At 42.8% G+C, this 13,962-nt stretch overlaps 1 protein-coding gene across 6 annotated transcripts in view; it reads left to right on the top strand.

Moving 5' to 3' along the window:
• The window catches only part of TNS2 (tensin 2), a 182,533-nt gene extending 168,663 nt beyond the window's left edge, over window positions 1-13,870 (top strand). For all 6 annotated transcript variants that reach the window (XM_060763022.2, XM_067464233.1, XM_060763024.2 and 3 more), the window contains 9 exons: window positions 328-417; window positions 2,521-2,652; window positions 3,197-3,289; window positions 3,612-3,689; window positions 4,042-4,119; window positions 5,905-6,073; window positions 6,264-6,332; window positions 8,467-8,496; window positions 8,709-13,870. In XM_060763022.2, the coding sequence (XP_060619005.2) occupies window positions 328-417; window positions 2,521-2,652; window positions 3,197-3,289; window positions 3,612-3,689; window positions 4,042-4,119; window positions 5,905-6,073; window positions 6,264-6,332; window positions 8,467-8,496; window positions 8,709-8,850 (881 nt within the window). In that variant the 3' untranslated portion in view covers window positions 8,851-13,870. The remainder of the gene's footprint in view (window positions 1-327; window positions 418-2,520; window positions 2,653-3,196; window positions 3,290-3,611; window positions 3,690-4,041; window positions 4,120-5,904; window positions 6,074-6,263; window positions 6,333-8,466; window positions 8,497-8,708) is intronic.
• The last annotated feature ends 92 nt before the right edge of the window (window positions 13,871-13,962 follow it).

Genomic DNA, 13,962 nt, shown 5'->3' on the forward strand with positions numbered 1-13,962 from the left:
GCAGTATTGTCTACTCTGGATGGCAAGTAAAGGGAATACTTTTGAGGCCCTGTAACCTGGGATTACTTTTAATTGAAGAGTGAATGTGGCACGTTCAGCACGTGTTCTGCCTAGCTATGCCATTTCTTCAAGATAATATCAGCCTCTTTACAGGATTACAGTAAGGATTACAAAGGAGAGTGTCTGTGAACTACATTGAACTCTTTAAAGCACCGCAAAAAGCATATGAATTCTTTTTCTTAACATTGCCATCTTTTAGATCTTTCAGGCACATTTGTTTGCCTGCTTACTAGAGGGAGAATTAACTTCTGTTTTGCTTCCTTCCAGATCCACCACCGCAAGAAAACCAAGTGAGCGTCAAATTTGTCCAAGACACATCAAAGTTTTGGTACAAGCCTCATTTGTCACGGGACCAAGGTAGACTATTCCCAAACTTGTTTTTTAGCTTTGGCTAGAATTAAATAAATGTAGTGTTTGATTTACACTCTGGGACAGATGTTTGAAGTTTTGTTGTACTGACTTAAAACATTCAACCTCCAAAGGCGCTGAATGGAGAATTTATGTCATTCCCTTAACCATTGCCACCACCACCCTAAGAAAGTACAGCAGAATAAACCAGTGGCCAAGTCGTTGTGTATTTCTTACTTTAGATTGGAGTTACATAGATTGTCTCTACTACTTCTACTAAGAATGTGTGTCTTATTTCTTCTGACTCCTTTTTGTGTTAGTTTCCCTCATGCTGGGTGAATATTTCATAAGGTTATTGATCCAGGACTCACTGGATAGAAACATAAGGGATCTCAGCCATCCATATTCTTCCTGAAAGTACTTGGAGTAATGCAACAAAACGATAGATGAAGGTGCAATACAGCTTACTTGCCTTGCCAGGCTTAGCCCAGCAAGTTAAACCGCTAAGCTGCAAAAAATCCTGCTGATCAAAAGGTTGGCAGTTCAAGCCCAAGTCAGGGTGAGCACCCGCCGTCAGCCCCAGGTCCTGCTCACCTAGCAGAACAAAAACAGAAACATGAGTAGATAAATAGCAGGGAGGTAATAAAAGGCACCCTTAAGGACATGCCGGCAATTTGATTGGGAGGATGACAGAGCTCCTCGGCATGGAAGATGGACCATTGTGGGGGGAGATAGAACGAAATATAAATAATGTATATTATTATTATTATTATTATTATTATTATTATTATTGTGTTGTCCAAGGCTTTCATGGCTAGAATGGGACACGAGAGAAGCCTCCCACAAGGATGATAAAAACATCAAATCATCCAGGCATCCCCTGGGCAACGTCCTTGCAGACAGCCAATTCTCTCACACCAGAAGCAACTTGCAGTTTCTCAAGTTGCTCCTGACATGACAAAAAAAATGGCCAGAATCACTGGGTTGCTGTGAGGTTTCCAGGCAATATGGCCATGTTCCAGAAACATTCTCTCCCAACATTTTGCCCACATCCATGGAAGGCATTTTCAGAGGTTGTGAGGTATATTGGAAACTAAGCCAGGGAGGTTTATATGTCTGTGGAAGGTTCAGGTTTCTAATATACCTCACAACCTCTGAGGATGTCTGCCATCGATATGGGTGAAACATCAGGAGAGAATGCTTCTGGAACATGGCCATACCCATTAGTAGTAGTAGCAGTAGTAGTAGTAGTAGTAGTAGTATTGCAGAAATGGTGATGGTTGTACTGTTGAATATAAATCCCTTTGAATACCCCAAAAGTTGTTATATAGATGTAATTGATGCTCAATTTTTTCATTCTCTCCCTTTATTTCTCTTTCACATATATATAGTTTAACATGCATTGTGTAGGTTAGCAGTAGATTGGAGAGGAGATTTCTATAGCCTGTACACATATGGCTCAAACCATTGATACCAGTATCCCTCTTTCGCCAAGAACCCATTACATTAACTGCATGTCACACAGATATAAATAGATAGATGGTTACATGCATAAGTGCGTCAACAAACAATGGTTATACAAAGCCACTTTTAGATACTCTCAGTTTTTATCACTCCATTCTATCCATTATGACAAGAAATGAGCTTTTAGATGGCAACTGCATGTGTCACAAGACTTTCAGAAATGGAGTACCTGGCATGCATGCCACCTGAGGCTGAAAAGTTCTCAAGCTCTTCTCCACCTGTTTGACAACAAATAAGAATGCTATGATAGCACTGGGCCAAATGTTAGAGCTGGCTCTGATGTGCTATTCCACCTGCCTGTCAGTTTTTAAACATTTTTTTTTTAAATTGGCTTACGTCTATAGAAATTAGCCACAATTCCTTCCTGTTGAGGAAAGGAGGGAAAGCCTTTTCTGTGAGTAGCAGACACCTTGAAAGCATATTTAGGGGATGTCCTTTTTAGGAAATTCCAAAAAACCCAATTGATGTTGGACCTTAACCTTATATAATTCATTATAATAGCCAAGATTCCTCTGGCAGAACTGGATATTTTTTTTCTTTCATAAAAAAGATACTCACTTCCTTTTTGCTTCTCTTCCCTCTGGACAGCTATTGCCCTCCTAAAGAACAAGGAGCCCGGCACTTTCCTTATCCGGGACAGCAACTCCTTCCAAGGGGCTTATGGCCTGGCTCTCAAAGTGGCAACGCCTCCACCCAACAGCATAAACCACTCCACCAAAGGTGAGAACAACAGCCAAACACTACACAGCTTAATAGTAGGAGTTGTAGTTCCTGTGGGAAAATGAGCCAGGTGCCCTTTCCTTGCTCTTGTCATTTGTATGGAAGCTTCTCTTCCAAGATATCTCTAGTGTGAGAGCTTGCCAGATTAGAAGGGACTAGCATCTGCAAGGGCCCCTTGGTGGCACAGCGGGTTAAACCGCTGAGCTGCTGAACTTGCTGACCAAAAGTTTGGCGGTTTTTATTTGGGGAGCAGGATGAGCTCCCACTGTTAGGCCCAGCTTCTGCCAACCTAGCAGTTTTAAAACATGCAAATGTGAGTAGATCAATAGTTACCACTCCGGCGTGAAAGTAACAGCACTCCATAAAATCATGCTGACCACATAATCTAGGAGGTGTCTATGGACAATGCCAGCTCTTCGACTTATAAATGGGGATGAGCACCACCACCCACAGTTGGACATAACTAGACTAAATGTCAGGGGAAACCTTTACCTTTACCTTAGCATCTGTAACTGATCTGTGCCCTTTCCTTGTCCTGCCCTAGGAGACCCAGCTGAGCAGTTGGTGCGCCACTTCCTGGTTGAGACCGGGCCCAAGGGAGTGAAGATCAAGGGCTGCAACAATGAGCCCTATTTTGGTGAGTGGATGGGAATGATGACACCCAAAAAGGACATGCTGTACCACCTTTTTCAGAGCAGCCACTTTCAGATGATCTGCAAAAAACAACTTCCCAAAAATGGGTGCCTTATCCACACTGGCTTGGAATAATATGAACTATAACTTAGCACATCTGCAGGATGCCAGATTTGGTGGAAATCCTGGAGAAAAGTTGTATCCTTCTGCTAGGTTAAGTGGTCCTGTGGTTGATGGTGGAAGACGATACTGTGTTGATAGCCGGGAGATTACAATATGCATGGAGATGGCACCTTTCCTCATGGCTTTGTGTCTTTATTTTTTAGGTAGCTTACCAGCCCTGGTCTCCCAGCACTCCATCACCCCCATCTCATTGCCTTGCCGCCTCCACATCCCAAACAAAGGTGGGTTCCCACGAGGCTCTTTAGCATTAAGTGATTCTGTCAAATTACAGTATGAAATGTATTTATTTCATCAAATAGCTTGGACGGCAGCTTCCCTAAAATATGGATGAATAAAACATAAGAACGCATGTGCTCCTGTCTCTCTCTGTACCAACCTTGCTGAATTTGCTTACACGGCACCAAACTGCACAATTTCTCCTTTCAAACAAGATGATGCTCCCAATCTCACACTTACAGAAGTCTCCTGCAAGACTGGATCCATTTGTCAAACACACATGTGGTTAATTGCTGTGTTGTCTTTATTGTGGGTGGCGAACTTTGTTACTTTCTTTATCTGCCCTCCACTTTGCAGATCTTGTGGAGGAAAGCCCAGAGCTGGCAGTCCCCACCAATATGAGCACAGCTGCTGACTTGCTGAAGCAGGGAGCAGGTAAGAGCCAGAACAGAATGAGAGAGGTGTGAGCATGAATTAGACAGAAGTTGGTTTGTTCATAACAGAGTTTGTGTAAATCAGTAGAGTACGCAGGAATTTAGGGAAACTGGTAGATAGACCAGAGGAGCCTAGTCCCTTCTAATAAAAGTCAAAGCTGCAAATGGGAAGGGCTGACTGCATTAGCAAATAATCTAGTATGTTGGTCTGTTGGGTCAACAGAAAAACAAGTAATATAACCAGTTCCTTTTCAAGCTCTGCCTTCAAGTGAGAAAATGTACTGGGATTTATATGACACAAGGAATATATGGTTTTAATTTAACATTTGATATAAGGTAGAGCTGTGATAGGAACCCCTGGTGGTGCAGTGGGTTGAACCGCTGAGCTGCAGAACTTGCGGTTCGAATCCGGGGAGCAGGGTGAGCTCCATCTGTTAGCCCCAGCTTCTGCCAAACTAGCAGTTTGAAAACATGCAAATGTGAGTAGATCAATAGGTACCACTCAGGCAGGAAGGTAACGGCGCTCCATGCAGTCATGTCGATCACATGACCTTGGAGGCGTCTATGGACAACACTGGTTCTTCGGCTTAAAAATGGAGATGAGCACCACCACCCAGAGTTGGACACGACTAAACTTAATGTCAAGGGGAAATCTTTACTTTTACTTTAGAGCTGTGATGTCCTCTGGTCACTGTCGTAAAGCTAGAAATGAATAGAGGAAGTAGAAGAGTTGGGATCATTTACATCGTTTTCAACCAACATTTTACAGTTGTTTTCCCTACACTTTCTTGTCCTGCCACCCTAAGGACAAAGTTACCACCCAGGATAATAATAATAATAATAATAATAATAATAATAATAATAATAATAATAATCTTTATTTATACCCTGCCACCATCTCCCCAAAAGACTTGGAGAGGCTTACATGAGGCCAAGCCCAACAGTACATCAATAAACAAAAGCAATAAACAAAAACAATAAATTGTTGTTGTTCATTCGTTCAGTCGTCTCCGACTCTTCGTGACCTCATGGACCAGCCCATGCAGGAGCTCCCTGTCGGCCGTCACCACCCCCAGCTCCTTCAAGGTCAATCCAGTCACTTCAAGGATGCTATCCATCCATCTTGCCCTTGGTTGGCCCCTCTTCCTTTTTCCTTCCACTTTCCCCAGCATAATTGTCTTCTCTAGGCTTTGCTGTCTCCTCATGATGTGACCAAAGTACTTCAACTTTGTCTCTAGTATCCTTCCCTCCAGTGAGCAATAAATACAATACAATTAATATAAATCACATATAAACAATAACCAATAAACAGTAACACACAAGGATTTTAAAACCTATGGCCAGGCCAAATGTAATAGTTTAAAAATTAAAAAAAAATAGCTGGGCATGAACAAGGTAGGATATAGGGTTTTTCAAAGAGAGATGAGGGAACGCAGTCAAATCCTTAACCAGTAGTAAAGTGCATTCTATTTTAGCCCTGTATCTCATCAGGCAATGTAAATAAGCAACTTATCAGGCCCAAGCAGAATGGATCCTCTTAATCTGGGTTGTTGTAGGTTTTTTGGGCTGTATGGCCATGTTCTAGAACATGGCCATACAGCCCGAAAAACCTACAACAACCCAGTGATTCTGGCCATGAAAGCCTTCGACAATACATTGATCCTCTTAAATGTTTGGCTGCTGGGTCCAATAGAAGATCCCGTGGAAATGACTTGTGATGTGGTTTTATGGAAGACCCAGAAGGATGGAGCTGATCTCTTTCAATCTCTCTCCCTCCAAATTGCAGCCTGCAGCGTGCTTTACCTGAGCTCTGTGGAAACTGAATCCTTGACAGGTCCACAGGCTGTGGCTAAGGCAACCACCAGCACTTTGAGCACCACTCCTCGTCCTTCCGCCTCCGTTGTGCATTTCAAGGTGTCGGCCCAGGGCATCACCCTCACGGACAATCAGAGAAAGTGAGTCAGCCGGCCTCTGCCCATGTGGGAAATAGCAGGCTTGCTATGACCTCTAGACCTTTTCAATCCCTGAGGATACACTGTTCCCATCCTTTCCCATCTTGATATACTTTGTTCCCCCCTGCCTGTGGTTTTCATTCCTCAGGTTCCTTCCCTTCCTGAATTCAGGGTTTTTTTCTTCTTCCCACAGGTTGTTTTTCCGCCGTCATTATCCTGTCAATACTGTCACTTTCTGCAGCACGGATCCCCAAGACCGCAGGTAACCACTCACTTAGCCTGAGTTTGTCATGCTGTTTACAAAGCTTGTGCGTTGTAAAGCTTGTGCTCGTACCTTGCTCTCACAATGTTGATTGTGTATTGGTGTGCCAGCATGGTAGAATGAGGTTGGACTTGATATCCCTCAATGTTCTTTTCCAATTCTAGGATTCTGTGAAGCAAAGTTAGTATAGTCGAAGACTTTCATGGCCGGAATCACTGGGTTGTTGTAGGTTTTTTCGGGCTATATGACCATGTTCTAGAGGCATTCTCTCCTGACATTTCGCCTGCATCTATGGTGACTACCTCTGAGGGTGCTTGCCATAGATGCAGGTGAAACATCAGGAGAGAATGCCTCTAGAACATGGCCATATAGCCCGAAAAAACCTACAACAACCCAAAGTTAGTATATATTGAACCACCAGAAAACAAAAGTGGATTTCTGGAAAAGAGATATTTAACCTGTATTTATTTTATCATTTCAGTTTTAAAAGCTGGAATACAATTTGTACTTTTCTTAAGCCTGTCCTGGAATCCTGTATGACTTCTTGTGTAATGTAACTTTGCATATACCAAGCTACCTAGCATAAGAACTAGGAAACCCAGTTACTAAATTATGAAGATGCATAACGGGGCATCAACAAGAATGCCCAGTGTTCCCTGGGACTGAAACAGTGTGCATCCCCAAGATTGACGTTTTGATCCCATTATGGATCTGGAAACAATGCACATCAGCCACTTTGCTGGCCCTGCTACGTTGTACAACTGCATAATTCTAATTCTGCAGACGTGAGTTCACTTATGAAAATGCAACACTCCAAAAAATTGTGGTTTAAGCATTCACTTAACTAAAAACATATGAATGGTTTTTAATTTTTTATCATGTTAGAAGTGAATTGAGGGTACAGTTGTAAGGTATTTATAAACACAATGTTTAAAAATTGGCATTATACTAAATGTCCTTTGACCTGAAGCTGGCAACTTGGAGTGCTCTGGTGTTGCTATAAGAAGGTCCTCCATTATGCCTGTGGCAAGGCTCAGACTGCATTGTAGTAAGTGGCCTGTGGTTTGCTCTTCTCCACACTCACATGCCGTGGACTTCACTTCGTGGCCCCATTTCTTAAGGTTGGCTCTGCATCTCGTGGTGCCAGAGTGCAATCTGTTCAGTGTCTTCCAAGTTGCCCAGTCTTCTGAGTGCCCAGGAGGAAGTTCCTCATTTGGTATCAGCCAGGGATTGAGGTTTTGGGTTTTAGCCTGCCACTTTTGGACTCTCACTAGCTGAGGTGTTCCTGTGAATATCTCTGTAGAGCTTAGAAAGCTATTTCTTTATTTAAGACATTGGCATGCTGGCTGATATCCGGACACGGGATAGGCCAGAGGTGTCACTGCCTTGGTCCTTTCATTTTTATTGACTGCTACTTCCCAGCAGATGCCAGGCAGTGCAATACTGGCCAGACAGTATAATTTCTCCAGTGGTGTGGGATATAGACATCCTGTAATAATGCAGCATGTCTCATTAAGAACCACATCCACTGTTTTAACATGGTGAGATGTGTTCCACACTGGACATGCGTATTCAGCAGCAGAGTAGCAAAGCACATCGGCAGATGTCTTCACTGTGTCTGGTTGTGATGCCCATGTTGTGCCAGTCAGCTTTCATATGATATTATTTCTATTATTTCTATTATTTTTGCTTAATAGTCAAGTGGTGCTTCTTGTAAGTCAAAGCACGGTCCAGAGTGACTCCCATGTATTTGGGTGTGCTGCAATGCTCCAGTGGGTTTCCTTCCCAGGTAATCCTCAGAGCCCGAGATGCTTGTGTGTTCTTAAGGTGAAAAGCCCACATCTGCATTTTAGATGGATTAGGAATCATCTGGTTTTCTCTGTAATAGTCAGTAAGAGCACCTAAAACTTCGGCGAGCTTCTGTTCAACCATTTCAAAGTTCCCTGCTTGGGTGGTGATGGCACGATCATCAGCATAGATGAAATTGCGACTTGCAGCAGGCCACATGGTTGCCTCAAAGATAATGAAAATGAGTAATGCACACATACTGCCCTAAATCTTCTTTTAATCCTGACCAGAGTAGCCTCACTGAATCTATTCCACTGTTTCTCAAACTTTTTTTTTTCAATTACAGGTGGGCCAACCCAGATGGCACCACTTCCAAGTAAGTATTAGAACAGCCTGAGACCATGATGTTTATTTATGTGTGTGTAGTATTTATAAGAAACCACTTCAGCCATGCTTTTAATAAATCATAATGGTTTAGATTTTGAGATAATTCTGATTTAGGCAAGACTACAGAGAATAGCTGGTTTGACTGTGTAAAAAGTCACTTCTGGGTTGCATTCAGAGAGTGCTGATCTCTTTCTTTTCTAGGGTCTTTGGCTTCGTAGCCAAGAAGCAAGGCAGCCCCTGTGAGAATGTCTGCCACCTCTTTGCTGAGTTAGATCCTGAGCAACCAGCATCGGCGATTGTCAATTTCATCACTAAAGTTATGTTGGGAACTCACCGGAGATGAAGACTACCAAGATCTCCCACGTGGCCATCCCTTCCTCTCCACTTTGACCACTGCTCTTTTGTCACCTGCAACATGATGCAGCATGAGGAGAAACTGTTTTGGGACCGTTGGTAGGCCTAGGCAGAGATACTCCTAGGAGTTTGCTACTCTGTCCTTTGTCACAGCTCACCCCCCTTTTTTCAGCAAAAGAGTGTCATCTAGTGCCATCTGATGTGAGGTACTGGAAATTATTATTTTCCAGTGTGCCAGGGACCAGTACCTTTTTCTTTCCTGGAAACTCACCAGGGATCCTCAGCCAATGCCTTGAGAACCAATATTTGGCCTCGGACCATAACTTTGTGAAGCATTGATCCAGGAGGAAAGGATGCTGAGGACGTATTGGCTTCACTTCCCAGGAGCATTGATTTCACTCCCCACCTGCACCTGGAAGAAGAGGTTAAATGCTTCTAACATTTTTCTTCCTACCAGATAAAGGACTGTGAGTGAGGAGAAGGCTGCACAGCCTCACGCCTGGTGTTTCTATAAGCATAGGTCTATGGTGCAGTCCAGCAATTTGGAAATAATGGTTGTATGGCACAGCCTATGTCCATACAGGGAAAGCATCTGTTTTACCATCAGGGTAGAAGAGACAGTTAGAATGACTGGTTAAGCCAAAGGTAGCAGTGATCTATTATGGGATATATTTGGTGACAGAAACTATCTGGAGAATACGCTGCTTCTCTGATACCTTATGTTATTAGGTTTGATGTGTCTGTGTTTTGAAAAGGAAGAAAATGGCCTAATAGTGCAAAGAAAAACCCCTATAAAATGTGCTCCAAAGCATTTTAGTACTTCCCTATAGTAGGATCCCATAGTATCTAACCATCATATCATAGTAACAATAGGACAAAGTAGAATACCAACTCTGGATACCACTGAGTTCTAAAAAAAGACAAATCAATGGGTCTCGGAGCAAATCAAGTCTGAAGCCATCCTAGAAGACGACTATACTGAGCCTGAGTAATGAAAAGACATGACTCACTGGAACAGATAATCATGTAAGAGGAAAAGAGGAAGACATCAACGGGGGAAGTCACGGTCCTGAATCTGCAAGACCTGAGCAGGGTTGTTGGAGCTTTCTCATTGCTGTGAAGTCAATTTGATGGCAGTAGTGAGGAGACCTCATGTGTGTTACTTTATATAGCAAAATCCAGATTACCACTTGTGACAGTTTTAGAAAAGGAATGTTGTCCTGCTCGTGTTACGCCCACCATTATAAAATCACCCAAATAACATGTTACAAGCCAGGTTGTTACTTGTAAACATTGGCTCGATGGTGACTGGACAGAAGGTGGCTGCAAGGGAGCTATCAGTACTTAGTAGAGAAGCGGCATTTTGAACTCACTCAGATCTTTGATTTGCTTATGGAATGGTTGGATGATAGACTTGCAGCAGAAGACGACTTGGGAGCATCAGGACTATTCCCTCACCTCTCATCTCCTTATATAATGGAATGATTATCTAACTGGGTAGTATTCAGTGTGCAATGGAAAACACACAGGGCTTTTCAGACAGTCAAAAACATTTGGCAATTTGAGAATGGATTTGGAGAGGAGTGTCAAGAGTAGGTTCCGAGAAAGAATAATCATGTATAATTCAAACAAATTTTGGCTAATGTACATTTTAAATTAACACTGAGCGAAACTAGAAACAATACCTATGAACTATTTAGCCTCCACTCCACTGAGGCAAAAGCCAATTTTAAGTAGTTGCAGCAGAGTACCAAAGGTGTAGACCAGGGGTCCTCAAACTAAGGCCCGGGGGCCGGATATGGCCCTCCGAGGTCATTTACCCGGCCCTCGCTCAGGGTCAACCTAAGTCTGAAAATACTTGAAAGCACACAACAACAACAACAACAACAACAACAATCCTATCTCATCAGCCAAAAGCAGGCCCACACATCCCACTGAAATACTAATAAGTTTATATTTGTTAAAATTGTTCTTCATTTTAATTAGTGTATTGTTTTTAAGTGTTTTTCGCACTACAAATAAGATATGTGCAGTGTGCATAGGAATTCATTCATGGTTTTTTTTTCAAATTATAATCCAGCCCTCCAACAATTTGGGGGACTATGACCTGGCCCTCTGTTTAAAAAGTATGAGGACCCCTGGTGAAGACATTCCTATCAACTATGAACAGGAGGCATTTTGGCCACCAAGGTTTAGAGTAGAGCAGCACTTGTGAAATTGGGCAGCTGTATGTGATAAAGTGATAGAGAATGGAGCAGTACGAAATAGTAGTAATGCCTGCAGTCAGGAATTTGCTGCTTAATTCATCAAGGGCTTGTGAAAGTGTCTGAGAACTGAGGGTTTTTTTCGTGTCAGGAGCTATCTGAAAAACTGCAAAACGCTTCTGGAGTGAGAGAATTGGCCATCTGCAATGACATTGCTCAGGGGATGCCCAGATGTTTTACCATCCTTTGGGAAACTTCTCTCATGTCCTCACATGAGAAGTTGGAGCTGACAGATGGGAGCTCGTCCCATTCCCTGGATTCAAACCACCAACCTGTCAGTCAGCAGTCCTGGCAGAACAATGGTTTAGCCCATGGCGGTATCGGGGACTGTGAGAATGGAGGTGTGAGTCAATGATTTATACCAAATGTGGAGTGGGCAACCTCCACCCCTGCGTTTGTAGGCCTCATTTCAAAACCTTCTGCAAAGAGTCAAGTCAGATTTCTGGCAAGAATGGTTTACTGCTTCCTTGGTAGCTCACTAGGTTGGAACAGACAAAGCAAGAAAGCAGTAGAGAAACCACAAAAGGAGTGCCCCATCTTTGTTGAGTTTTGCACTGGCGTTGTGTTGGTTCATCCACATCCACCACCATAATGAGGCTTTCATCTCAACAAACACAATGGTTGCCCACCTCAGCCTCAAAGGATGAGAAGACTACAATGTGCAGTTTCTGGGTTATAACGGAGAGGAATGTTTTCCAGCTCCCAACCACAGAGGTTTGGATTTAAAGACTTTTCTGCTATGTGGAAAATGGCTGCTGGATTTGAAAGCCAAGGAGAACCGAAGTGTAAAATTATATCGTACTCCTTGTTCTCCTATTCATCAGTTACATTTAGAATGCCCCAAAAGGTGTTTGAAGGCTTTCTCGAGTATTTTGTGGCACAGCCCAGTCTTGTTTCACTAACACTGGCCTTGGGAGGCACTTCATATGCCTACAGTGACTACATAATCTATTGTCAGCTAGTATGCCAAGAGAGGAGAGAAGAGAATGATGCTGAGGAAAATGGAAGGAAAAAGAAGAGGGGCCGACCAAGGGCAAGATGGAGGGATAGTATCCTTGAAGTGACTGGCTTGACCTTAAGGAGCTGCGGGTGGTGACAGCTGACAGGGAGCTCTGGCGTGGGCTAGTCCATGAGGTCTTGAAGAGTTGGAAGCAACTGAACAAATAAACAACAACATGCCAACATATTTGTTGTTGGGCATCAAGTTATGGAAGACTGCACAATCTCTTGAATCATTCTTCAGCATTGACTCAAGAAAGAAATTACCAAAGAGCCAGATAGGAAAGGAAAGGATTAGTCCTGCCCAACAACACAATCATGGTTGTATTCTGAGGAAGAAAGGGGTAACACATCCCCTTGCAATAGAGACTTGTAACAGGGCCCAGTTCAAAAATCAAACAACTCCTTGACTATTCAGTGTCTTGCAAGTTTGGTCTTTATTGAATGTCTTTCATGTAATATTTTTGCCTTCTGTCAGTGTTAGGTTTCTCTTATCAGTGTGTTATAAAACACTGATCATTAGATCTGCAGCTAAAGGAACTTCCAGCTAAAAAATTATACTCGCTTTGCCGTAATCGGTCCTGAAGAATTTGAAATGTTTGACCTAAACTGCACTTTCTGACATAACCAAAATATATACCTATCTATATTAGGTCACCAGGCATCAGTTAGCTTGGATCAGAACCACACCTTAACCCCAAAGACAGAAGCAGCTGTAGGAAAAAGCGTTGAAGAAAGCATGTATATTTAATTCTTGATCCATTTGCTGCTTCCCTAAATCAGTATACTTCCTCCAAGGGACTTCCCTGTCTCCTGCAAGTGCCAAAACCGTACAGTGTATGATGTGCAAAATCTTCCTTCAGTTGCATTTTTAGAACTGTGAAAGGGTAGAGAAAGTAAACAATTTGGAAGTAAGAGGGAGATCGTGACTAGGGAAGCAATTACTGTGCCTTACAGCACACCTTTCTGAAGCTGCTTTTTCTTAAAAGTAACAATTCAGATTGTGGTAACGCTATCGTATATAATGTGCACCCATCAATAAATCTCGACAAGTTGATTTTCCGCTCAAGCAACTATGCCTGAAGGGTCAAGAATCCGAAAACGACAGCGGACCCCATGGTCCTTCATTTTAGATGTGCTGAAAAGCCAAGACTAGCCATTACAGAGGAACATAAAAAGCAGAAATCTTGATCTACATTAACAGACCTTAAGTGAAATTTCTTAAAATTAGGAATTATATGATGCTGCATCAATAGCTCTGACAATCGCTGCATGTTCCTCGGCTCCTATATAGGTGCAGTCTATCGCACACAATTTCCATTAGGGAAACTTTAGAAATGAATGCCAAAAGCACAGCTGTGCTCGTGGACTGCCTTTTGAAGCCTCTGATGCTGATGCTGCGAGGGAAAGAAACCCCACAGATTAACGGAGATAGAGGAGAGCCGTCGTGGTGGGCTGGCGAAAAGGGGGATTGGCTCGCCGCCCTCGTTTCTGAGGAAAGGGAGGGGAGGGTGGGCTAGTACAGAGTTCTATTTTTGTCTACTAAAGAATTTATATATGAATGCTAGCCAGAGATGTGTTGATAATATATATCTATATGGGAAGGGGTGGGAGGGGGGAGAGGTAGAAAGCAGCAGCAGTAAGCTTGGTTATTTTTATATCTGTATGTTTTTTTCTTCTTCATGTACAAATGGCAACACGATTCCTGTTTATTCAAAATTAACACACAAGAAAAATGAAAGCCTCTCAAGTGTGTATTATTTATGTTCTTGTGTTTCTCTTTGCAGTGGTATCATCTGGCTCAAACCCAATTGGCTGCCTCTTTACCATTCCTATCT

The sequence above is a fragment of the Anolis sagrei genome, chromosome 2 (assembly GCF_037176765.1).
Source record: "Anolis sagrei isolate rAnoSag1 chromosome 2, rAnoSag1.mat, whole genome shotgun sequence".
Classification (NCBI taxonomy): Eukaryota; Metazoa; Chordata; class Lepidosauria; order Squamata; family Dactyloidae; genus Anolis; species Anolis sagrei.